At 41.0% G+C, this 26,422-nt stretch overlaps 1 protein-coding gene across 3 annotated transcripts; it reads right to left on the reverse strand.

Moving 5' to 3' along the window:
• Positions 1-2,472: 2,472 nt before the first annotated feature.
• LOC308661713 (uncharacterized protein) lies at positions 2,473-26,327 on the reverse strand. 3 transcript variants are annotated; one of them, XM_081316864.1, is made up of 3 exons: positions 25,765-26,327; positions 19,464-24,044; positions 2,473-5,584 (listed from the first exon to the last, which is right to left on the reverse strand). In XM_081316864.1, the coding sequence occupies exon 3, from the start codon at positions 5,574-5,576 to the stop codon at positions 4,422-4,424; it is 1,155 nt and encodes a 384-aa protein (XP_081172990.1). In that variant the 5' UTR covers positions 5,577-5,584; positions 19,464-24,044; positions 25,765-26,327; the 3' UTR covers positions 2,473-4,421. The 3 variants fall into 3 exon arrangements, with proteins under 3 accessions (XP_081172990.1, XP_081172989.1, XP_081172991.1); XM_081316865.1 differs by lacking the exon at positions 2,473-5,584 and adding an exon at positions 13,583-16,133; XM_081316863.1 differs by lacking the exons at positions 19,464-24,044; positions 25,765-26,327 and adding an exon at positions 8,530-8,820.
• Between the last annotated feature and the right edge of the window lie 95 nt (positions 26,328-26,422).

Below are 26,422 nucleotides of genomic sequence, written 5' to 3' on the forward strand. Positions count from 1 at the left end.
ATTGCAGCCCCACCCTTCCAGAGGAACAGAAGCAACGTTTTAATGTTTTTTATGGGGGACAGAAACATTTACACTCAAGCGGAAGTAATATAAAACTATAGTTTTAACAAATTTGAGAAATGAGAAAAATGTTGCGATCGGCAAGGCCTCCTTCATTGCCTCCCTGGGGCGATTTTAGACCCTTTTAGGGGCCCCCTTCAGGGCAAAATAGGGGTGGAATATAAGAAATCAACCTTCTATTTTAAGAGTCGGAAAATGGATATTGAATGACACCTAGTGGTGGACTACAGTATAACACCACAGCTGCAATGACTGATACAGATCTGGCAAGAAGCCTAGAAACAGATAACCTACTTTCTTTGTTGTTTGGTGACTTTTAACTTGACAGAGAAAGCTGGCAACAGAGAAAAACATTTTAGCATACTTACTACAGTGTAATAACCTAATTGTTTTGAAACTTGTTGACTTTGGATTATAAACATATACCAAGCTCTGACTTTTAATCTTAAGAACTATTTGGAGAGAAAGAAAAAAATGACTTCCGGCTATGTTTGTCTGTGGGAGGTTTTTGGATTGCTCTTAGGGTGGTTGAACATTTTGATCACTTTGAATATTTTGGATTGTAAATTTTGGCTCATTGACAATTTTTGGATGCCTCAGCAGAAGGACTACTACAAAATATTGCTTTCAGTGGTGGACCTATATCCTAGAACTTATTGGATTATAAGGCTGTATATAAAGACCAGAAGAACCAGATGACACTTTGTCTTATGGACATTAAGATTGGTGGTATAAGACAAGATTAGTATGTGGGGATCACAACAGTTCTGATAGAATATCTGGAGGAGGGAAATAAAACGGATCCTTTATATCTAGCCAAAAATGATAGGAAAACATACTTAATACTCCCATCTAAAGCCCCCAGCCAGGTTTACCAGGGATTTGTTTACTTCAAGAAGAAGTAAACATTTTTCAGAAGGAAATACATTCTATGTTACAATTAATTCAGGAGACAATTATTTCACATGAAGAAGATGCAAGAAGAAATCATATTAAAAACAACTTTGATAATATAAATGAGCAAATCTCTAACTTAAGCTCACAACTAGAAAGTTCCCAGAAAACGACTATAAAGAATGAACAAACAAGTCAGAAAACAAGATGAACCAGAGGAAATTGATCTAAAGACACATAAAAGAAGGGAAACATAATGTGGCACAGACAAAAATCTGCAAGACTTAACCACAACAATGGAAATGGAAAAGGCATCTTATTCTTTAGGTTTTCAAAATATACCTGAGGATAAGGAAGATGAATTTAAAAATCAGATCATAAAGCTGTTAGGGGAAATGTCAGAAATTGGAAGACAAAAAATGAAGAGAAATACAGGGAGAAGGAAAGTAGGAGCTTAATGAATACAATTGGGCGGAATTCCTTCTCAAAAATACCCTACTTAAATTGTTTTTCCCATTCCAAGCAGTATTTACAAAAACAAAAGAAGAATTTGTTGGTGATTTAATTATTTTGGCCTGGAAAGCTAATTGGGAAAGAAAGCAAGCTAGAGTTAGACTCAAAAAACAGAAGATCTGACATATCAGATGGGATATTATATAAGCCAATATTTGCTTGAATATGGACAAAAGAATAGATAACACATATAGATTTTTAGAATAAGAAAGATATTATTTATAATTAGAATAGCACTTTTTGATATGGGAATTATAAAACCACTGGGATGGCTTGTATAAATGAAATCTTCGGCTATACAAATATAACTAACTTTGAGAAAATAATAACTGACAATGTTATTTTGAATACTGATGGGAAATTAAACTTAAGTAAGAGCTTGAAAAACAGGACATTGATTTAAGGAGGCGGCTTTGTTTGCAAATATAATTTAAATATAAAGTGATTAGAAAAGAGATTATAAATTGATACTATTGTTTTTTGTATAACACTAGATAGATAAAGTGTGTATATCTAATTTTGTATCTATTAATAGTAGTAAGAACTATTTGTTTAATGTTGAGAAAATGAAAACATCAGGTGAAAAAAACCCACTGGATTGCGTAACATTGAATAGATTTATACCGAAGTTAAGATGCAACATTGAGTCACAAATGTACCCGGACATCACGATTACTAACCATTTATGATTTGTAATATAGAAAATCAATAAAACATATAAAAAAAGACCAAGAGAAGCTGCTATCATTGAAGGATATAATAATATAAACAATTCTGCTTTATACTAGAAAACATAAAAAAGCTGGCAGTCTGCACGCAGTCAGGTGGTGACCCCAAAATTAAAATCATGTTTATAAGAGAACGGGAGAAGGAGGAAGGAGGGGAAGAGGAAGAAGAGGGAGAAGGAGGAGGAGGAGGAGGAGAAGGAGAAGAAGAACAAGAACAAGAAGAAGCAGCTCAGTGATTTGAAACATCTGCCCAGAGTCTCCAGGAATGAGCTAGACAGTCCATATAAATTTTTTAATACATAAATCTAAACCTGAACTTCTCAGGAAACTTTTGTAAAGGATAAAAAGAGTAAATTATACTAGAAAAACATTCAAATAAAGGTAGTCCTTAACTTACAACAACTGAGCCCAAAATTTATGCTGCTGAGTGAGACAGCTAAACACTTGTCTCCCTTCCAAAAACAGCACCACTTTCCCAAAAAAACATGTACGCTTATTCATTCACCTAAGTTCACACAGTTCATTTAACCATAATGTATAAAAGTTGTGGTGGCACAATGGCTAGAATGCACTATTGCAGGCTCACTCTGCCCAGTCAGAAGTTCGATCCTGACTGGCTTAAGGTTGACTCAGCCTTCCATTCTTCCGAGGTCAGCAAAACAAGGATTCTAATTATTGGGGGCAATAGGCTGACTCTGTAAACCAATCACAGAATGCTGAAAAGCACTGTGGGGCAGTATGTAAGTCTAATTGCTATTGTTATTGCTAGTAAACAAGTCACCATTGTCTGGGTTCACACACCACCCTAGGCCAAAAGCAAACAAATGTGAAGACTTGGTGTAATGTATGAACCGCATTACAGATAATCCTTGACTTACAACCATTTGTTTAGTGATCAAACTTATAGCAGCACTGAAAAAAAATGACTTGTGACCAGTTTTCACATTTAAACCATTGCAACATCCCCATGGTCACATGATCAAAATTCAGACATTTGGCAAGTTCACCGTTCCAGGATCATGTGATCACCATTTGAACCTTCCCAGCTAGCTTCCAACTTCAGCGGCCCATGAACTCACTAAATTAAAGAAAGCTAGGTCTTATTAGGGATTTAGATGGGGATCAATTCTTTTTATTTTGCACATCTTCATCTTCACTGTGGATTAAATAAAAACTGTTCAGGTTCACACATTGGCCTACACTTTTGGCAGCCAAGTAAAACACCAATTGTATTTATCGTATTCTGCCTTTCTGTTTATTCAATGCTCAAGCGGCTTACAGCACAGGAGCTACAGCAGAACTGAATCAGACATTTTAAGTTTCAACAGTATTTTGAACTATGCCTCATGATTGACTGGCATTTCTTGATGACTATCCTAAACAACTGGAATCCCCCAGATGTGTGACTTTGAAAAAACCCCTCTCCAATTGTTACTGTAACTTTCCACTATTTTTGTATGTTTGGCTGCCACAATATGTTAAAAATTAGGATTTTGCAATAGCAAGTAAGCAAGTAAAAGTATGCAAATATATTTTCTTCGTGTTACATAGTTCTGGGGAGAAAGAAAAAGATGCAAGTTTGCAGAATTTGAACTTAATACATTTTCTTCATCCCACGCTTAAAGAGAAAAATTTTAAAAATCAGGGTCCTTTTAATAATGAAATCCTTTCATACAAGACATGGAATACATGTAGTCCTCGACTTACAACCATTCATTTACTGCCCAAAGTTATAACAGCACTGAAAAAAGTGACTTATGACTGTTTTTCACACTATTGAGTGTTGCAACTTTCTTGTGGTCACATGATCAAAACTGGATGCTTGGCAACTGGCATGTATTAATGACGGTCGGAACGTCCCGGAGTCACGGGATCACCTTTGGCGACCATCTGACAAGCAAAGACAATGGGGAAGCCAGATTCACTTAACGTTACTAACTTAACAATTACAGTGATTCGCTAAGAATTGTGGCGAGACAGGACATAAAATGGGACAAAATTCACTTAACAACTGTCTTGCTTAGCAATGGAAATTTTGGGCTCAATTTTGGTTATAAGTCAAGGACTACTTCTACATTCTTTGCTATCTTATGTCTGTTTTTACCTTGGCCTTCCTTACTGCAAACATTTGGACTTTCTAGGAAGATTTCCAGAATAAGCCATATATTTATCTTTTTTTTTTAAAGCATCTTGAGTAGCTACTCAGAATCCCATCCACTACATTTCCTACTGGGAATAGTTTAAAGATGTCTCTCTTTCATGGATTTTCCGATGTTTTGTAAGATTTGAACTTACACTAAACTTTCTACCACACTCTGTGCACGTGTAAGGTTTCTCTCCTGAGTGTACTCTGTGATGAGTGATCAGATGTGAATTGTTACGGAAAGTCTTCCCACACTCAAGACACGTATAAGGTTTCTCTCCCGTGTGAAGTCTCTGATGACCCACCAGGACTGAACTGTAAGAAAAGCTCTTCCCACATTCGGGGCATTTGTAGGGTTTTTCTCCCGTGTGGATCCTCTGATGAGTCACAAGGTGGGAGTTTGTGTTAAATTTCTTGCCACAGGCGTTGCACTGATAGGGTTTTTCTCCAGTGTGAATTCTCTGGTGTATGATGAGGTCTGCACTACGGCAGAAGTTTTTGCCACACTCCAGACACAGGTAGGGCTTCTCGGTCATATGGATTCTCTGATGACTCAAAAGGCCAGACTTCACGCTAAATGTTTCAGGGCAGTCAGAGCACTTGTAGGGTTTTTCCCCAGTGTGAGTCCGGAGGTGCATGACCAGGGTTGAGCGTCTTCCGAAGCTCTTCCAGCAGTCCTGGCACTTAAAAGGTTTCTCGCCGGTGTGGGTCCTCTGGTGAGTCACCAGGGTTGAACTCCGACTGAAGCTATTCCCACAATCAAAGCATTTGTAGGGTCGCTCTCCTGTGTGAGTCCTCTGGTGCATAATCAGATTTGAGCTGCGGCTGAAGGTTTTCCCACAGTCGGAACATTTGAAAGGGGGTTCCTGGGAGTGAGTCCTCTGGTGCCTGTTGAAGTTCAAGATCTGATTAAAGCTTCTCCCACAGTGAGGACAATAGTAGGGCTTTTCTCTGGTGTGGCTCTTTTGATGGGCAATGAGGTGGGTGCTCTGGACAAATCCTTTCCCACATTTGGTGCAAGTAAAGGGCCTGTCTCCTGAGTGGAGTTTCTGGTGTCGGACAAGGTCTGAGCGGCGGCAAAAATTCTTTCCACAGATGGAACAGTTGTGTTTCTTTTGGACCGCGTGCTCCTCAGATGTGTTCTGCACTTCTCCAAAGTCCTTCAAGTGGGGATTGTGCTGCTGTATCTTCTCCTCCTCTTCCTGTTTAAAGGTCTTCTTGATCTCCTGGGTCAACATTTTAACAGCTGAAGAAAAAATAGATGAAAATGTTATTCTGTGCTAGGAACCACCACAGTGTGATCTCTCCAATCCCACATTTCCTGATTTCAAAGGATCTTGAGCATATTCATGCTTTCACAACTCTGGAGACTTGTTCTTATCAGGCACATACACTGTTTAGGTGACATGGGATGCAGCCAAAGTAGCAAATGACAATTATTCTCTAATTTAACATACATGAAAGTCAAGGTGGATTTCAGCTGTTGGAAATGCAAGAGAGCAGAAATCTGTAAGAGTTAGAAGAAGGGGCCCATAGGAACTGATTTATAGATTGGGAATATAGGTAATTTTCGCATTATAACCATAATGGAGTTTTAAGCAAACTCATTGTTCACTAGGGCGCACTTTTGCCAAAATTGAAGCAAGCATCGATTTTCAGCAAAACAATCATAAAACATGGTCACCTGACCACAGGATGCTGCAAACATCCATAGAGCCAGGTTGCCAAGCAACCAAGATGCAGTTGTGACTATGTGCCAGGGAGGCAACCATTTGAACTTCGCATCCATGTCGTTAAATCCCCCTTTTCAGATAGGTAAACATTTTGAAGGGTTGTTATGTGACTGGTCATATCAGCTATGACAGGAATGCTTCTATTCAACCTATAGGTAGTGCTGTAATTGTGTATATCATGGCTAGAATATTGTAATTATTGTTTTGGGCTACCCTGGAAAACACTCAGAAAGTTTTATTAAAGTCTTGCATAGGATAAATAATAATAGGATATAGGATAATAGGATAAATAATAATAGGATAAATTTAAGCACATGGTTTGTGCTTAAATTGTAAGCCGCCCTGAGTCTTCGGAGAAGGGCGGGATATAAATGGGATTAAAATAAATAAATAAAAAATAAATAAAGTACTGGTTTCATGTAACTGTTTTACTATAACAGTTTTAATGACTGTCAGTTTGTTTGTGAGTGTTGTCAAGCTACAGCAGGGGTGTCAAATTCACAACATCACGTGATGTGTCATATAACGACTTTTTTTCCACTGCTGGCAATGGGATGGGCATGATGCATCTGGCCCGCAGGCCAGCAGTTTGACACCCCTGAGCTACAGTTACTGGTATTAATACCCACATGAATCTGGCTGTCTTTAAGACCATCCATTGTGTCCTAATGTTGAAGGGGGCTTTCTCTGTGACAGCAATCAATCTGCAGAATTCACTGTCTCAAGACATCACATGATTTCTTCTCTGCTTGCATGTCACCAGCAACCCAAAATGGTTAATTTAAATAACTTGAATGCTTTAGGCTTTTGTTGACACTTTACTGCCTGTTGGGCAATTTAATTTACTGCCCGTTGGTCTTGTCTATTTGTAGGGTTTTGATGCTCCTGTTGTTGTCATGAAAGGCTACAGTCTTGCTCCCTTTATTCCAATCTGCAAGTTACTGCAACTATTGGTTTTTGAAAGGAGAAATGTGCAACAGGCTTTCATCCATTCCTAATATCAACTCTGGTATAATGCTGTAGAACTTTTGTCACCATTGCATTCATGTGGCTTAACTTATGCCTGGACTGAGCCTACCTCCAGGTTTCCAACGTACACATGAAACAGCTGACATTATCTTGCTAATGATACCTGCTTAATTGAAACATATCTAGGCTGTGGACCAGGCCCAATGAAATGATTCAGAAATTTTATATCCCCTTCTTCCAAATAAGACACTGGTGGGTCATTATAATAAATTAATTTAGCACTGGGGCTTTTTATGAAACACTGGGCAGTATATTACCTAAATAGGTTAGTCGACTGGAACTATTTTCATCTAATCACACTAAACCAAAATGGGGTTGGAAGATATCTTGTACTCAAGCCTCTCATAATCTCTGACACTCTTTTCTGCACTCTTTCCAATTCTTCAATTTCTTTGTGATTGTAGTAAGTAACCAGAGCTAGATACGGTATTCTAGTCTAACCAATGTAGAATAGATCAGGGCTAACCTTGATCTCAACACTGTATGTAGAATAGATCAGGGCTAACCTTGATCTCAACACTGTATCTCGCTTGCTGCAGTCTAAGACTGCATCAGCTCTTTTGGCAGCTGCATCACCTTGCTGGCTATGTCTAATCTGTGGTCAAAGCCACGTACCACTTACCTTGTACTTGGGGATCTGGTTTTTCCTATCTAATGCAAAACTCTACATTTCTTCCCACTCAAACTGTTAATGTTTCTCAGATGCTATTGAACACTCAGTCCATCTTTTGCAGTATTAACTATCCTTTGCAGCTTTGTGTCATCTGCAAATGGGATGATCATCGCTTCTAACCCCTTATCTAAATAATTTATGAAATGTGGATGAGCTCCAGGCATGAAGCCGGAGGTATTCCACCATTTACTTCTTTGTGACATAGTACACTGTGGCAATCCAACCACTGCACTTTTTAAATCATGATTTATATTTTATTTAATTTATATTCCAGTTTTATTATTTTCAGCATACTTAATACTCCTTCCTCCTCCTATTTTCCCCACAACAACAATCCTGTGAGGTGAGTTGGGCTGAGAGTGTGAAGGATCCAAGGTCGGCGGGGCTTTCATGCCTAAAATCACACTCCCAATTCCTAGCCTGGTGCAAAACTGGCTGTTCTGAACATTGTCCAACAAATCACGGCTTAGGGAGATCAACCTCCTGAAGGGGTAGAGGGTCAGACTCGATTTACAGAGGGCTGTAAAACGCACTATGAAGGGATATATAAGTCTAAGCGCTATTGCTATCTTTAAAATCCCTCCCAATCTTTACATTCAATGATTCTCGGAAACGCGCAATCCCAGAATGTTGATTCCTTCTTTGTATCCAGCCCAGATCAGATTGGGAAAGCGGTATATGTTTATTTATAATTCTCCCTGGGCTTTCTCCCCATTTCCTGATAAAACCCCATTTTCTGCCCAGCTGATTCCTTACCTCTTAATCGTTGTGGGTGTTCGACAGCCGCAGTCCGTTTACACAACGGCGCAGGAAGAATTTAATGGCTGCCGCGGCCCGTGGCCAGTTCTCACTCCGGTCGGGAAAGGCGACGCCGCGGGACTCCGAACCGGCCTGCTCGGCTGGGGCGTAGCACTGCAGCAGTTGCCGCGTACCTCCCTCCGAGGTTTCCGTGCAGCGTTCCCAAATTCTTGCCCGAAAAGCTCAGCTCAGCCGCCGATCCTTTGGGAACACGGCGAAGGAAGGGACGCCTGAGCTCCCTTCGCCTCCTTCTCGTTATAAGCCGAGCCCTCTGCTGGCCGCTGCCCGTCTGCCCAATTTGACACTCGTGGCTGCGCTTCCAGATCCAGGGGGCGAGTCCGGTTCGCTAATGGAAAGACCGATTAAGCGTCGGACGGATGCAGAAAACACTTGCCCTAATGCGGCACGGAGCGTGTGAAGCGCAGCTCGACGCTTGTATTATCTGCAGCGGCAAAGCTTCAAATGCCCAAGCTCATTCCCACCATCTACAATCGCAACGTCTTTTGATGCCCGAAGTTTGATTTATTTTTATTTTTCTGGAGTCGTTTTACACTTCTCAATCGTACCTGCAGACGTTTGATCATCCGAGTACTAATCAGATTTGACCATAATCAAACCTTATCAAGAAGAGCCAAAACTGACCAGAGGGTAACAAGCCGTTTCAGCTTGTAGAAATACAATCCTTAACCTCCCAGAATGTTTCCATGAGACCAGGTGTACTTTTGATCCTGTATACCATACTGCACCACTTACCTATTTCCAAGAGTCTTAAACTAGAAATTAAATGTCTTCAAGTCATAAATTTGTACAGGGAAGAAGAAAAAAAAATTATCTGTTTGATTTCTCCAACCCATGGATCATTGGGTATGCATTCACATTTGTTCTTTTTTTAAACCGAAGAGTTTGGCTTCCTTTTTTTGCACTAAGGACCCCTTTCAAGATTTAGCAGTAGTGTTATGGATCTGTATAACTATGTTAAGGATCTAATATGATGGCATAGTTTCATTTTTCAAATCTTTTCCTAAGAAGGTTTAGTGGAATTCATCTTTTGCACACTGCATCAATATTGCAGTTACATGATCTATCACAACCTCTAAATCTTTTTCCTGCCCAATCAGGGACATCCCAGAGCTATCGCTGTGTAAGTGAAGTTTGGGATTTGGGGTCAAAGGTATGTTGCTTTATAATTCAGGGACAGACAACCTTGGCGCTTTTATGACTCGTGGACTTCAACTCCCAGAATTCCTGAGCCAGACCTGCTAGCTGAGAGCAGAGAGAGCACAGAGAGCAGTGTGAGGTCGCAGAGAGGAGCAAACCGTATTCCGCTTCCGGAGAATTTGCACGGGCGGCGTTTCTTTGCGCGCCTTCCCGGGGAAGGGAATTCTCGCGCGAGACTCGCCGACCTTCTTCTGACGTCACACTTCTTGCAGCTGGTAAGAATAGATCGCAATAGATCGAATAGGGCGAAAGGAGATTCGCTCGAGGGCAGCCGCTTTCCCAAACACGAGGCTTTCTAGGAACAAGGAATGTGTGGGTCAGTGCAATCGAGCCCCTTGGCGGACAAATGGGGAGGTTGGAAGAAACAGAGCGGCTTAAAATAACTTTCCACCATCCTGCATCCCGAGGAAGTTTCCTCCAAACTGATGCCGTCAAAATGCACTGGATTTATATTGTTTAATCACCCAGCTGGGGAAATCTGCCTTAGATGTTACAAAAAATCTTTAAAGATCTGGAGATAGGGCCCTCAAGTCAGTGCGCTCTGCCTGAAGGCTAAATTATACTGTTAGTGTTTTAGGTTCGAGGTGATACAGCACGTGTAACGCGGTGAAGTAAAAGATCGAGCAAATGCATTTGCACAATTTGTTAAACTTCATTGTATAACCAAGGTTACTTCACAGGTGTTAGTGGCACCCAGCTGACTGTGGCTGATGTTTGAATGGGAGGGGAACTCTTAGGGAATTCCCAGATTAATTGGCTAGATGTGAAAGTTGAAAAAGGAAGAAAGCGAAGTTCACTGTCACACCATTGTCAAGACAGCTGTGTGGAAGAGATCACCAGGGGTTAAGTTTGATTGGAGGAGATTTGTTGTACCAACCCAATTCATTTGTTTAATTCATTTTGTATTTTGTAAATCCAGAAAATGGGTTAATTCAATAACCAAGTTAGTAGTTTGTGTTAACATAGCCACTATGTCCCATGCACGCTATTGATGTCACATTCATATGACTTGGCAGAATGGGGTTACGCCCAACTGGGAAGCTTTATCCTAGGAATAGGAGTAAATATGTACAACTCTGCTCATAAGGCAGCCCACTTTTGAAGTTGGTAGAGCTTCAATGATTCCTCGACTTATGACTATTCATTTAATGATAGCTTGAAATTACAATGGCACCAAAAAAGTGACTTACAATCAGTCCTCACACTCACAATGTATGACAGGTTGTAGTGGCCTAGGGTCATGTGATTGCCATTTGTGATCCTCCCAACTAGCTTTCAACAAGCAAAATCAACGCGGGAGGCTGGAGCCATTTAACGACAATGTGATTCACTTAACAACTGCAGTAATTCACTTACCAGTGGCAAAAAGGGTCATAAAATAAGGTGTAACTCTTTTAACAACTGCCTTGCGTAGCAACAGAAATTCTGATTTCAATTACAGATAGTCCTTGACTCACAAGTTTGTTTAGTGAACATTCAAAATTACAATGGCACAGAGAAAAGCGATTTACGACTATTTTTCACACTTATGATCATGGCAGCATCCCCATAGTCCAGGGGTCTTCAAACTTGGCCCTTTTATGACTTGTGGATTTCAACTCCCAGAATTCCTCAGCCAGGCAGTCAGGAGACAATTATTTCACATAAAGAAGATGCAAGAAGAAATCATGATGAGATTAAAAACAACTTTGATAATATAAATGAGCAAATCTCTAACTTAAACTCACAACTAGAAAATTCCCAGAAAACAAGTACAAAGAATGAACAAACAAGTCAGAAAACAGAAGATGAACCAGAGGAAATTGATCTAAAGAGACAAGATATAAAAGAAGGGAAACATAATGTGGCAGAATTTGCAAGACTTAACCAAAACAATGGAAATGGAAAAGACATCTTATTCTTTAGGTTTTCAAAACATACCTGAGAATAAGGAAAACGAACTTTAAAAAGAGATCATAAAGCTGTTAGGGGAAATGTCAGAAATTAGAAGGCAAAAAATGAAGAGAGAAATTGAGGGAGAAGGAAAGCAGGAGCCTAATAAATACAACTGGGCAGAATTCCTCCTCAAAAATACCCTACTTAAATTGTTTTTCCCATTCCAAGCAGTATTTACAAAAACAAAGGAAGAATTTGTTGGTGATTTAATTACTTTGGCCTGGAAAGCTAATTGGCAAAGAAAGCAAGCTAGAGTTAGACTAAAAAAACAGAAGATCTGACATATCAGATGGGGTTATATAAGCCAATATTTCCTTGAATATGGACAAAAGAATACACATAGATATAGATTTTTAGAAGAAGAAATATATGATTCATAATTAGAATAGCACTTTTTATGATATGGGAATTATAAAAACACTAAGATGGCTTGTATAAATGAAACCTTCGGTTATGCAAATATAACTAACTTAGAAAATCATAACTGACAAAAGTTATTTTGAATACTGATGGGAAATTAAACGTAAGTAAGAGCTTGAAAACCAGGACACTGATTTAATAAGGAGGCTTTGTTTGCAAATATAATTTAAATATAAAGTGATTAGAAAAGAGGTTATAAATTGATACTGTTATTTGTATAACACTAGATAAATATGAAGAGAATGTGTGTGTGTCTAATTTTGTATCTATTAATAGTAAGAACTGTATTTGTTTAATGTTGAAAAAATGAAAACATCAGGGGAAGAAGGGATCAAAAAACCCACCAGTGTATTGCGTAACACTGAATAAATTTATACCGAAGTAAAGATGCAACGCTGAGTCACAAATGTACCTGGACATCATGTTTACTAAGCATTTATGATTTGTAATAATAGAAAATCAATAAAACATATAAAAAAGACCAAGATGAGCTGCTATCATTGAAGAATATAATATAAAGAATTCTGCTTTATACTAGAAAATATTAAAAAAAATTGGCAGTCTGCATGCAGTCAGATGGCGACCCCAAACTTAAAATCATATTTATAAAAGAATGGGAGAAGAAGGAGGGAGAAGGAGGAGGAGAAAGAAGCAGGAGGAGGAGAAGAAGAAAAGGAAAGAGAAAAAGAAACAATGAAAGAAGCTCAGTGATTTGAAACATCTGCCCAGAGTCGCCAAGAATGAGCTAGGCGGTCCATATAAATTTTTTAATACATAAATCTGAACCTGGACTTCTCAGGAAAGTTGTGTAAAGGCTAAAAAGAGTAAATTATGCCAAAAAAACATTCAAATACAGGAAGTCCTCGACTTACAACAACTGAGCCCAAAATTTCTGCTGCTGAGTGAGACACTTAAACACTGTTTCCCTTCCAAAAATAACACCACTTTTCCAAGAAAACATGTACGCTTATTCATTCACCTAGGTCAGACATGTCAAACACAAGGCCCGGGGGCCAGATCTGGCCCGTGAAGTGGTTTCATGCGGCCCGCGAAGCCATCCTGGAAACAGTGAGGGAACGGCCCCCACTGCCTTGGCCCTGGCCCAGAGACCCTCCTTCTGCCAGAGACCCTCAGATCTGTCCCACTCCTGCCCAGGCCCCCATAGGCACCCTTGAGGCGAACGATGTAGAGCTGGCCACACCCACCCAGTTGGCCATAAGCACTTTAACCATGCCCACCCCATAGGCCACACCCACCCAGCCCCCTGAGGGCAACCACAATGCTGATGCGGCCCTCAATGAAATTGAGTTTGACACCCCTGACCTAGGTTCACACAGTTCATTTTACCATAAACGTTGTGGTGGCACAATGGCTAGAATGCAGTATTGCAGGCTCACTGCCCAGTCAGAAGTTCGATCCTGACTGGCTTAAGGTTGACTCAGCCTTCCATTCTTCCGAGGTCAGCAAAACAAGGATTCTAATTATTGGGGGCAATAGGCTGACTCTGTAAACCAATCACAGAATGCTGAAAAGCACTGTGGGGCAGTATGTAAGTCTAATTGCTATTGTTATTGCTAGTAAACAAGTCACCATTGTCTGGGTTCACACACCACCCTAGGCCAAAAGCAAACAAATGTGAAGACTTGGTGTAATGTATGAACCGCATTACAGATAATCCTTGACTTACAACCATTTGTTTAGTGATCAAACTTATAGCAGCACTGAAAAAAAATGACTTGTGACCAGTTTTCACATTTAAACCATTGCAACATCCCCATGGTCACATGATCAAAATTCAGACATTTGGCAAGTGGCAAGTTCACCGTTCCAGGATCATGTGATCACCATTTGAACCTTCCCAGCCAGCTTCCAACTTCAGCAGCCCATGAACTCACTAAAATTAAAGAAAGCTAGGTCTTATTAGGGATTTAGTTGGGGGTCAATTCTTTTTATTTTGCACATCTTCACCTTCCTTGTGGATTAAATAAAAACTGTTCAGGTTCACACATTGGCCTACACTTTTGGCAGCCAAGTAAAACACCAACTTTATTTATCGTATTCTGCCTTTCTGTTCATTCAATACTCTAGCGGCTCACAGCACAGGAGCTACAGCAGAACTGAATCAGACATTTTAAATTTCAGCAGTATTTTGAACTACGCCTCACGATTGACTGGCATTTCTTGATGACTATCCTAAACAACTGGAATCCCCCGGATGTGTGACTTTGAAAAAGCCCCTCTCCCATTGTTACCGTAACTCCACAATTTTCGTATGTTTGGCTGCCACAATATGTTAAAAATTAGGATTTTGCAATAGCAAGTAAGTGAGTAAAAGTATGCAAATATATTTTCTTTGTGTTACATTATTCTGGGAGAAAGAAAAAGATGCAAGTTTCCTCGTTGCAGAATTTGAACTTAATATATTTTATTCATCCCACGCTTAACAGAGAAATTTTAAAAATCAGGCCTTTTAATAATGAAATCCTTTCATACAAGACATAGAATAAAGGTAGTCCTCGACTTACAACCATTCATTTACTGCCCAAAGTTACAACAGCACTGAAAAAAGTGACTTATGACTGTTTTTCACACTATTGAGTGTTGCAAATTTCTTGTGGTCACATGATCAAAAGTGGATGCTTGGCAACTGGCATGTATTATGACGGTCGCCAAGTCCCGGGGTCATGTGATCACCTTTGGCGACCTTCTGACAAGCAAAGACAATGGGAAGCCAGATTCACTTAACAACAGTGTTACTAACTTAACAATTGCAGTGATTCGCTATGAATTGTGGTGAGACAGGCCATAAAGTGGGACAAAATTCACTTAACAACTGTCTTGCTTAGAAATGGAAATTTTGGGCTCAATTTTGGTTATAAGTCAAGGACTACTTCTACATCCTTTGCTATCTTATGTCTATTTTTACCTTGGCCTTCCTTACTGCAAACATTTGGACTTTCTAGCAAGATTTCCAGAATAAGCCATGTATTTATCTTTTTTTTAAGCATCTTGAGTAGCTAATCAGAATCCCATCCACTACATTTCCTACTGGGAATAGTTTAAAGATGTCTCTCTTTCATGGATTTTTTGATGTTTTGTAAGATTTGAACTTGCACTAAACTTTCTACCACACTCTGTGCACGTGTAAGGTTTCTCTCCTGAGTGTACTCTGTGATGAGTGATCAGATGTGAATTGTTACGGAAAGTCTTCCCACACTCAAGACACGTATAAGGTTTCTCTCCCGTGTGAAGTCTCTGATGACTCACCAGGACTGAACTGTAAGAAAAGCTCTTCCCACATTCGAGGCATTTGTAGGGTTTTTCTCCTGTGTGGATCCTCTGATGGATCACAAGGTGGGAGTTTTTGATAAATTTCTTGCCACAGGCGTTGCACTGATAGGGTTTTTCTCCAGTGTGGATTCTCTGGTGTACAATGAGGTCTGCACTGTGGCAGAAGTTTTTGCCACACTCCGTACATGGGTAGGGCTTCTCGGTCATATGGATTCTCTGATGACTCAAAAGGCCAGACCTCATGCTAAATGTTTCAGGGCAGTCAGAGCACTTGTAGGGTTTTTCTCCAGTGTGAGTCCGGAGGTGCATGACCAGGGTTGATTGTGTTCTGAAGCTCTTCCAGCAGTCTTGGCACTTAAAAGGTTTCTCGCCAGTGTGGAGCCTTTGGTGAATCATCAGGGTTGACCTCATACTGAAGCTATCCCCACAGTCAAAGCATTTGTAGGGTCGCTCTCCTGTGTGAGTCCTCTGGTGCAGAATCAGATTCGAGCTGCAGCTGAAGGTTTCCCCAGAGTCGGAACATTTAAAAGGGGGTTCCTGGGAGTGAGTCCTCTGGTGCCTGTTGAAGTTCAAGATCTGATTAAAGTTCGTGTTCTGCACTTCTCCAAAGTCCTTCAAGTGGGGATTGTGCTGCTGTATCTTCTCCTCTTCTTCCTGTTTAAAGGTCTTTTTGATCTCCTGGGTCAACATTTTAACAGCTGAAGAAAAAATAGATGAAAATGTTATTCTGTGCTAGGAACCGCCACAGTGTGATCTCTCCAAACCCACATTTCCTGATTTCAAAGGATCTTGAGCATATTTATGCTTTCACAACTCTGGAGACTTGTTCTTATCAGGCACATACATTGTTTAGGTGACATGGGATACGGCCAAAATACCAAATGACAATTATTCTCTAATTTAACGTACATGAAAGTCAAGGTGGATGTCAGCTGTTGGAAATTCAAGAGAGTAGAAATCTGTAAGACGTAGAATAAGGGGCCCATAGGAACTGGTTTATAGATTGGGAGCATAGGTAGTCTTTGCATTATAACCATAAAGGAGTCTGTCCATTACAGTTGTAAACCATAACGGTTGTAAAATGGAATACTCGTGTGACTGACCAAAATTTATACTGTTTTTGGTGGCAGTTTTTAAGCCAACTCGTTCACTAGGGCACACTTTTGGCAAAAATGAAGCATCGATTTTCAGCAAAGCTGTCATAAAACATGGTCACATGACCACAGGATGTTGCAAACATCCATAGATAGAACCAGGTTGCCAAGCAACCAAGATGCAGTTGTGACTGTGTGCCAGGGAGGCAACCATTTGAACTTTGCATCCATGTCATTAAATCCCATTTCAGATAGGTAATCATTTTGAAGGGTTGCTATATGACTGGTCATAACTTGAGGACTAAGATATCAGCTATGACACGAAAGCTTCTATTCAACCTATAGGTAGTGTTTTAATTGTGTATATCTTGGCTAGATTATTGTAATTATTGTTTTAGGCCACCCTGGAAAACACTCAGAAAGTTTTATTAAAGTCTTGAATAGGATAAAGTACTGGTTTCAGGTAACTGTTTTACTATAACAGTTTTAATGACTGCCAGTTTGTTTTTGAGTGTTTCCAGTTACAGCAGGTGTGTCAAATTCCCAACATCACATGATGTGTCATATAACGACTTTTTTCCCATTGCTGGCAATGGGTGGGCTCAGTTTCGGTATGACGCATCCGGCCTGCGGGCCGGCAATTTCACACCCCTGAGCTACAGTTGTTGGGTTTTTTTAATCCCATTTATATCCCGCCCTTCTCTGAAGACTCAGGGCGGCTTACAATCTAAGAAGCACAAATCAATGTACTTAGCAATAGCCTTCATTCTATGTATATGCCTGCTTATTAGGGCTTTCCCCCTCCCCCCGCCAAGCGGCATTTTTACAAAGTCAGCTTATTGCCCCCAACAATCTGGGTCTTCATTTTAACTACCTTGGAAAGATGGAAGGCTGAGTCAACCTTCAGCCTGGTGGGACTCGAACCTGCACTAATTGCAGGCAGCTAGTATTACTTAAGGAGGCATTAGCCCACTGCTCCATATTAATACCCACATGAATCTGGCTGTCTTTAAGACCATCCATTGTCTCCTAATGTTGAAGGGGGCTTTCTCTGTGATGGCAATAAATCTGCAGAATTCACTGTCTCAAGACATCACATGATTTCTTCTCTGCTCGCATGTCACCAGCAACCCCAAATGGTTTATTTAAATAACTTGAATGCCTTAGGCTTTTGTTGACACTTTACTGCCCGTTGGTCTTGTCTATTTGTAGGGTTTTGATGCTCCTGTTGTTGTCATGAAAGGCTACAGTCTTGCTCCCTTTATTCCAATCTGAAAGCTATTGCAACTATTGTTTTTTAAAAGGAGAAATGTGCAACAGGCTTTCATCCATTCCTGACATCAACTCTGGTATAATGCTGTAGAACGTTTGTCACCATTGCATTCATGTGGCTTAACTGATGCCTGGATTGAGCCTACCTCCAGTTTTCCAACGTACACATGAAACAGCTGACATTATCTTGCTAATGATACCTGCTTAATTGAAACATATCTAGGCTGTGGACCAGGCCCAATGAAATGATTCAGAAATTTTATATCCCCTTCTTCCAAATAAGACACTGGTGGGTCATTATAATAAATTAATTTAGCACTGGGGCTTTTTATGAAACACTGGGCAGTATATTACTTAAATAGGTTAGTCGACTGGACCTATTTTCATCTAATCACACTAAACCAAAATGGGGTTGGAAGATATTTTGTACCCAAGCCTCTCATAATCTCTGACACTCTTTTCTGCACTCTTTCCAATCCTTCAATTTCTTTGTGATTGTAGTAACCAGAGCTAGATACAGTATTCTAGTCTAACCAATGTAGAATAGATCAGGGCTAACCTTGATCTCAACACTGTATCTCGCTTGCTGCAGTCTAAGACTGCATCAGCTCTTTTGGCAGCTGCATCACCTTGCTGGCTATGTCTAATCTGTGGTCAAAGCCAGGTACCACTTACCTTGTACTTGGGGATCTGGTTTTTCCTATCTAATGCAAAACTCTACATTTCTTCCCACTTAAACTGTTCATGTTTCTCAGATGCTATTCAACACTCACTCCATCTTTTGCAGTATTAACTATCCTTTGCAGCTTTGTGTCATCTGCAAATGGGATGAGCATCGCTTCTAACCCCTTGTCTAAATAATTTATGAAATGTGGATGAGTTCCAGGCATGAAGCCGGAGGTATTCCACCATTTACTTCTTTGTGACATAGCACACTGTGGCAATCCACAGTGGACCCAGATTGTTGGGGGCAATTAAGCTGACTTTGTAATGATGCCGCTTGGTGTGTGTGTGAAAGCCCTAATAAGCAGGCATATACATAGAATGAAGGCTACTGCTAAGTTTGTAAGCTGCCCTGAGTCTTCGGAGAAGGGCGGGATATAAATGGAATTAAAAAAAAATCCAACCACTGCACTTTTTAAATCATGATTTATATTTTATTTAATTTATATCCCACTTTTATTATTTTCAGCATACTTAATACTCCTTCCTCCTCCTGTTTTCCCCACAACAACAATCCTGTGAGGTGAGTTGAGCTGAGAGTGTGAAGGATCCAATGTCGGCGGGGCTTTCATGCCTAAAATCTCGCTCCCAATTCCTAGCCTGGTGCAAAACTGGCTCTGTTCTCAACATTGTCCAACATATCACGACTTAGGGAGATCAACCTCCTGAAGAGGGCAGAGGGTCAGACTCGATTTACAGAGGGCTGTAAAAAGCACTATGAAGGGATATATAAGTCTAAGCGCTATTGCTATCTTTAAAATGCCTCCCAATCTTTACATTCAATGATTCTCGGAAACGCGCAATCCCAGAATGTTGATTCCTTCTTTGTATCCAGCCCAGATCAGATTGGGAAAGCGGTATATGTTTATTTATAATTCTCCCTGGGCTTTCTCCCCATTTCCTGATAAAACCCCATTTTCTGCCCAGCTGATTCCTTACCTCTTAATCGTTGTGGGTGTTCGACAACCGCAGTCCGTTTACACAACGGCGCAGGAAGAATTTAATGGCTGCCGCTGCCCGTGGCCAGTTCTCACTCCGGTCGGGAAAGGCGACGCCGCGGGATTCCGAACCGGCCTGCTCGGCTGGGGCGTAGCACTGCAGCAGTTGCCTCCGAGGTTTCCGTGCAGCCTTCCCAAATCCTTGCCCGAAAAGCTCAGCTCAGCCGCCGATCCTTTGGGAACACGGCGAAGGAAGGGACGCCTGAGCTCCCTTCGCCTCCTTCTCGATATAAGCCGAGCCCTCTGCTGGCCGCTGCCCGTCTGCCCAATTTGACACTCGTGGCTGCGCTTCCAGATCCAGGGGGCGAGTCCGGTTCGCTAATGGAAAGACAGGACCGATCGGACGGATGCAGAAAGACGCCTTGCATCTGTAAGGATCTATAATATGATGGCGTGGTTTCATTTTTCAAATCCTTTCCTAAGGAAGTTTAGCGGAATTCATCTTTTGCACACTGCATCCATATTGCAGCTACATGATCTATCACAACCTCTAAATCTTTTTCCTGCCCAATCAGGGACATCCCAGAGCTATCGCTGTGTAAGTGAAGTTTGGGATTTGGAGTCAAAGTTATGTTGCTCCACAATTAAAGGGTAGGCAACCTTGGCGCTTTTATGACTCGTGGACTTCAACTCCCAGAATTCCTGGGCCAGCCATGCTAGCTCAGGAATTCTGGGAGTTGAAGTCCACGAGTCATAAAAGCGCCAAACTTTCCTACCCGTTTACATTAACATCCTTAATCACCATAAACTGCAATTGCCAGTGACTCTCTATCACAGATTAGTAAGACTCGTTTGTACCTTTTCGCGATTGCTATTAGTTACACTTAGTTAAGAAATGGGCCCTCAAACAAATTTTCAGCTACTCTTTAAGAATTTCTGATTTTATCCACAAACTTTTCCGCTCGTCAATCCTAAAAACAGCGCTGTTTGGGCAACCGTGCTGGTGCCAAGGTGCCCATTAGCACGGAATCTACCAAGCTTTTAGCCCTTCGTAGAGATTCGCATTTGACCTCTCTCGTCCCTTGCTTTCCATTGGGATAGGATTCCTTGAAGCCAGCAGAGAGCAGTGCGAGGTCGCACAGAGGAGCAAACCGTTTTCCGCTTCCGGAGAATTTGCACGGGCGGCGTTTCCTTGCGCGCCTTCCCGGGAAAGGGAATTCTCGCGCGAGGCTCGCCGCCCTTCTTCTGACGTCACACTTCTTGCAGCTGGTAAGAATAGATCGAAATAGATCGAATATAGGGCGAAAAGAGATTCGCTCGAGGTTATAAATTGATACTATTGTTATTTGTATAACACTAGATAAATATGAAGAGAACGTGTGTATATTTCATTTTGTATCTATTAATAGTAGTAAGAACTGTATTTGTTTAATGTTGAAAAAATGAAAATGAAGACGGGATCAAAAAAAAAAAAACAAACCAGTGGATTACGTAACACTGAATAGATTTATACCGAAGTTAAGATGCAACACTGAGTCACAAATGTACCCGGACACCATGTTTGTTTACTAACCATTTATGATTTGTAATAATAGAAAATCAATAAAACATATAAAAAAGACCAAGATGAGCTGCTATCATTGCAGGATATAATAATAGAAAGAATTCTGCTTTATACTAGAAAATATAAAAAAACTGGCAGTCTGCATGCAGCCAGGTGGTGACCCCAAACTTAAAATCATATTTATAAAAGAATGGGGAGAAGGAGGGAGGAGGGAGAAGAAGAATAAGAGGAATGGGAAGAGGAAGAAGCAGGAGGAGGAGGAGGAGAAGGAGAAGAAGAAGAAGAAGAAGAAGAAGAAGAAGAAGAAGAAGAAGAAGAAGAAGAAGAAGAAGAAGAAGAAGAAACAACTCAGTGATTTGAAACATCTGCCCAGAGTTGCCAAGAATGAGCTAGGCGGTCCATATAATTTTTTTAATACATAAATCTGAACCTGAACTTCTCAGGAAACTTGTGTAAAGGCTAAAAAGAGTAAATTATACTAAAAAAACATTCAAATAAAGGTACTCCTCGACTTACAACAACTGAGCCCAAAATTTCAACCATTTGTTTAGTAATCAAACTTATAGCAGCACTGAAAAAAATGGTCTTATGACCAGTTTTCACATTTAAACCATTGCAACATCCCCATAGTCTCATGATCAAAATTCAGACATTTGGCAAGTGGCAAGTTCACTGTTCCAGGATCATGTGATCACCATTTGAACCTTCCTAGCCAGCTTCCAACTTCTGTGGCCCATGAACTCACTAAAATTAAAGAAAGCTAGGTCTTATTAGGGATTTAGTTGGGGGTCAATTCTTTTTATTTTGCACATCATCTTCCTTGTGAATTAAATAAAAACTGTTCAGGTTCACACATTGGCCTACACTTTTGGCAGCCAAGTAAAACAACTTTATTTATCATATTCTGCCTTTCAATTTATTCAATACTCAAGCGGCTTAACCAGCACAGGAGCTACAGCAGAACTGAATCAGACATTTTAAGTTTCAACAGTATTTTGAACTATGCCTCATGATTGACTGGCATTTATTTTTTTATTTATTTTATTTTATTTTAATTCCATTTATATCCCGCCCTTCTCCGAAGACTCAGGGCGGCTTTACAAACGTAGCAGTAGCCTTCATTCTATGTATATGCCTGCTTATTAGGGCTTTCACACACACCCCAAGCGGCATTATTACAAAGTCAGCTTAATTGCCCCCAACAATCTTGATGACTATCCTAAACAACTGGAATCCCCCAATGTGTGACTTTGAAAAAGCCCCTCTCCAATTGTTACTGTAACTTTCTGCAATTTTCGTATGTTCGGCTGCCACAATATGTTAAAAATTAGGATTTTGCAATAGAAAGTAAGGGAGTAAAAGTATGCAAATATATTTTCTTTCTGTTACATTATTCTGGGTAGAAAGAAAAAGATGCAAGTTTCCTCGTTGCAGAATTTGAACTTAATGCATTTTCTTCATCCCACGCTTAAAGAGAAAAATTTATAAATCAGGTTCCTTTTAATAATGAAATCCTTTCATACAAGACATAGAATACAGGTAGTCCTCGACTTACAACCATTCATTTACTGCCCAAAGTTACAACAGCACTCAAAAAAGTGACTTATGACTGTTTTTCACACTATTGAGTGTTGCAACTTTCTTGTGGTCACATGATCAAAACTGGATGCTTGGCAACGGGCATGTATTATGACGGTCACAATGCCCCGGGGTCACGTGATCACCTTTGGCGACCTTCTGACAAGCAAAGACAATGGGAACCCAGATTCACTTAACAACAGTGTTACTAACTTAACAATTGCAGTGATTAGCTATGAATTGTGGCGAGACAGGTCATAAAGTGGGACAAAATTCACTTAACAACTGTCTTGCTTAGCAATGGAAATTTTGGGCTCAATTTTGGTCAGACGTCAAGGACTACTTCAACATTCTTTGCTATCTTATGTCTGTTTTACCTTGGCCTTCCTTACTGCAAACATTTGGACTTTCTAAGAAGATTTCCAGAATAAGCCATATATTTGTCCTTTTTTTAAGCATCTTGAGTAGCTAATCAGAATCCCATCCACTACATTTCCTACTGGGAATAATTTAAAGATGTCTCTCTTTCATGGATTTTCTGATGTTTTGTAAGATTTGAACTTGCACTAAAATTTCTACCGCACTCTGTGCACGTGTAAGGTTTCTCTCCTGAGTGTACTCTGTTATGAGTGATCAGATGTGAATTGTTACGGAAAGTCTTCCCACACTCAAGACACGTATAAGGTTTCTCTCCAGTGTGAAGTCTCTGATGACTCACCAGGACTGAACTGTAAGAAAAGCTCTTCCCACATTCGGGGCATTTGTAGGGTTTTTCTCCCGTGTGGATCCTCTGATGGATCACAAGGTGGGAGTTTTTGTTAAATTTCTTGCCACAGGCATTGCACTGATAGGGTTTTTCTCCAGTGTGGATTCTCTGGTGTATGATGAGGTCTGCACTGCGGCAGAATTTTTTGCCACACTCCAGACACAGGTAGGGCTTCTCGGTCATATGGATTCTCTGATGACTCCGGAGGCTAGACCTCAGGCTAAAAGTTGCAGGGCAGTTAGAGCACTTGTAGGGTTTTTCCCCAGTGTGAGTCCGGAGGTGCATGACGAGGGTTGAGCGTCTTCCGAAGCTCTTCCAGCAGTCCTGGCACTTAAAAGGTTTCTCACCGGTGTGGGTCCTCTGGTGACTCATCAGGGTTGAACTCCGACTGAAGCTATTCCCACAATCAAAGCATTTGTAGGGTCGCTCTCCTGTGTGAGTCCTCTGGTGCAGAATCAGATTCGAGCTGCAGCTGAAGGTTTTCCCACAGTCAGAACATTTGAAAGGGAGTTCCTGGGAGTGAGTCCTCTGGTGCCTGTTGAAGTTCAAGATCTGATTAAAGTTCGTGTTCTGCACTTCTCCAAAGTCCTTCGAGTGGGGATTGTGCTGCTGTATCTTCTCCTCTTCTTCCTGTTTAAAGGTCTTCTTGATCTCCTGGGTCAACATTTTAACAGCTGAAGAAAAAATAGATATAAGTTGTTATTCTGTGCTAGGAACCACCACAGTGTGATCTCTCCAATCCCACATTTCCTGATTTCAAAGGATCTTGAGCATATTTATGCTTTCACAACTCTGGAGACTTGTTCTTATCAGGCACATACATTGTTTAGGTGACATGGGATGAGGCCAAAGTAGCAAATGACAATTATTCTGTAATTTAACGTACATGAAAGTCAAGGTGGATGTCAGCTGTTGGAAATGCAAGAGAGTAGAAATCTGTAAGACTTAGAAGAAGGGGCCCATAGGAACTGGTTTATAGATTGGGAATATAGGTAGTCTCAGAAAGTTTTATTAAAGTCTTGAATAGGATAAAGTACTGGTTTTATGTAACTGTTTTACTATAACAGTTTTAATGACTGCCAGTTTCTTTGTGAGTGTTGCCAAGCTACAGCAGGGGTGTCAAACTCGCAACGGCATGTGATGTGTCATGACGCATCACGACTTTTTTTTCCACTGCTGGCAATGGGGTGCACATGATGCATCCAGCCTGCGGGCCAGCAGTTTGACACCCCTGAGCTACAGGAAGTGGTATTAATACCCACATGAATCTGTCTGTCTTTAAGACCATCCATTGTGTCCTAATGTTGAAGGGGGCTTTCTCTGTGACAGCAATCAATCTGCAGAATTCACTGTCTCAAGACATCACATGATTTCTTCTCTGCTTGCATGTCACCAGCAACCCAAAATGCTTTGTTTAAACAACTTGAATGCTTTAGGCTTTTGTTGACACTTTACTGCCTGTTGGGCAATTTAATTTACTGCCCGTTGGTCTTGTCTGTTTGTAGTGTTTTGATGCTCCTGTTGTTGTCAAACCCAGGTACCACTTATCTTGTACTTGGGGATCTGGTTTTTCCTATCTAATGCAAAACTCTACATTTCTTCCCACTTAAACTGTTCATGTTTCTCAGATGCTATTGAACACTCAGTCCGTCTTCTGCAGTATTAACTATCCTTTGCAGCTTTGTGTCATCTGCAAATGGGATGAGCATCGCTTCTAACCCCTTGTCTAAATAATTTATGAAATGTAGATGAGCTCCAGGCATGAAGCCGGAGGTATTCCACCATTTACTACTTTGTGACATAGCACACTGTGGCAATCCAACCACTGCACTTTTTAAATCATGATTTATATTTTATTTAATTTATATCCCACTTTTATTATTTTCAGCATACTTAATACTCCTTCTTCCTCCTGTTTTCCCCAAAACAACAATCCTGTGAGGTGAGTTGGGCTGAGTGTGAACGATCCAGGATCAGCCGGGCTTTCATGCCTAAAATGGGACTAGAACTCACACTCCCAATTCCTAGCCTGGTGCCTTAACCTCGAGTCTAGACCAAACTGGCTCTGGTCTCAAACACAAACATTGTCCAACAAATCACGGCTTAGGGAGATCAACGTCCTGAAGAGGGCAGAGGGTCAGACTCGATTTACAGAGGGCTGTAAAAAGCACTATGAAGGGATATATAAGTCTAAGCGCTATTGCTATCTTTAAAATGCCTCCCAATCTTTACATTCAATGATTCTCGGAAACGCGCAATCCCAGAATGTTGATTCCTTCTTTGTATCCAGCCCAGATCAGATTGGGAAAGCGGTATATGTTTATTTATAATTCTCCCTCGGCTTTCTCCCCATTTCCTGATAAAACCCCATTTCCTGCCCAGCTGATTCCTTACCTCTTAATCGTTGTGGGTGTTCGACAGCCGCAGTCCGTCTACACAACGGCGCAGGAAGAATTTAATGGCTGCCCCGGCCAGTTCTCACTCCGGTCGGGAAAGGCGACGCCGCGGGACTCCGAACCGGCCTGCTCGGCTGGGGCGTAGCACTGCAGCAGTTGCCTCCGAGGTTTCCGTGCAGCCTTCCCAAATCCTTGCCCGAAAAGCTCAGCTCAGCCGCCGATCCTTTGGGAACACGGCGAAGGAAGGGACGCCTGGCCTCCCTTCGCCTCCTTCTCGATATAACCCGAGCCCTCTGCTGGCCGCTGCCCGTCTGCCCAATTTGACACTCGTGGCTGCGCTTCCAGATCCAGGGGGCGAGTCCGGTTCGCTAATGGAAAGACAGGACCGATTAAGCGTCGGACGGATGCAGAAAGACGCCTTGCATCTGTAAGGATCTGTAATATGATGGCGTGGTTTCATTTTTCAAATCCTTTCCTAAGGAAGTTTAGCGGAATTCATCAATATTGCAGTTACATGATCTATCACAACCTCTAAATCTTTTTCCTGCCCAATCAGGGACATCCCAGAGCTATCGCTGTGTAAGTGAAGTTTGGGATTTGGGGTCAAAGTTATGTTGCTTTATAATTCAGGGACAGACAACCTTGGCGCTTTTATG

The sequence above is a fragment of the Vipera berus genome (genome assembly GCF_964194415.1).
Source record: "Vipera berus genome assembly, chromosome: 2".
Classification (NCBI taxonomy): Eukaryota; Metazoa; Chordata; class Lepidosauria; order Squamata; family Viperidae; genus Vipera; species Vipera berus.

Bases quoted from the DNA above. Each gene is read 5' to 3' on its own strand.
- LOC308661713 (XM_081316864.1), bottom strand. From the start codon at position 5,576: ATGTTGACCCAGGAGATCAAGAAGACCTTTAAACAGGAAGAGGAGGAG.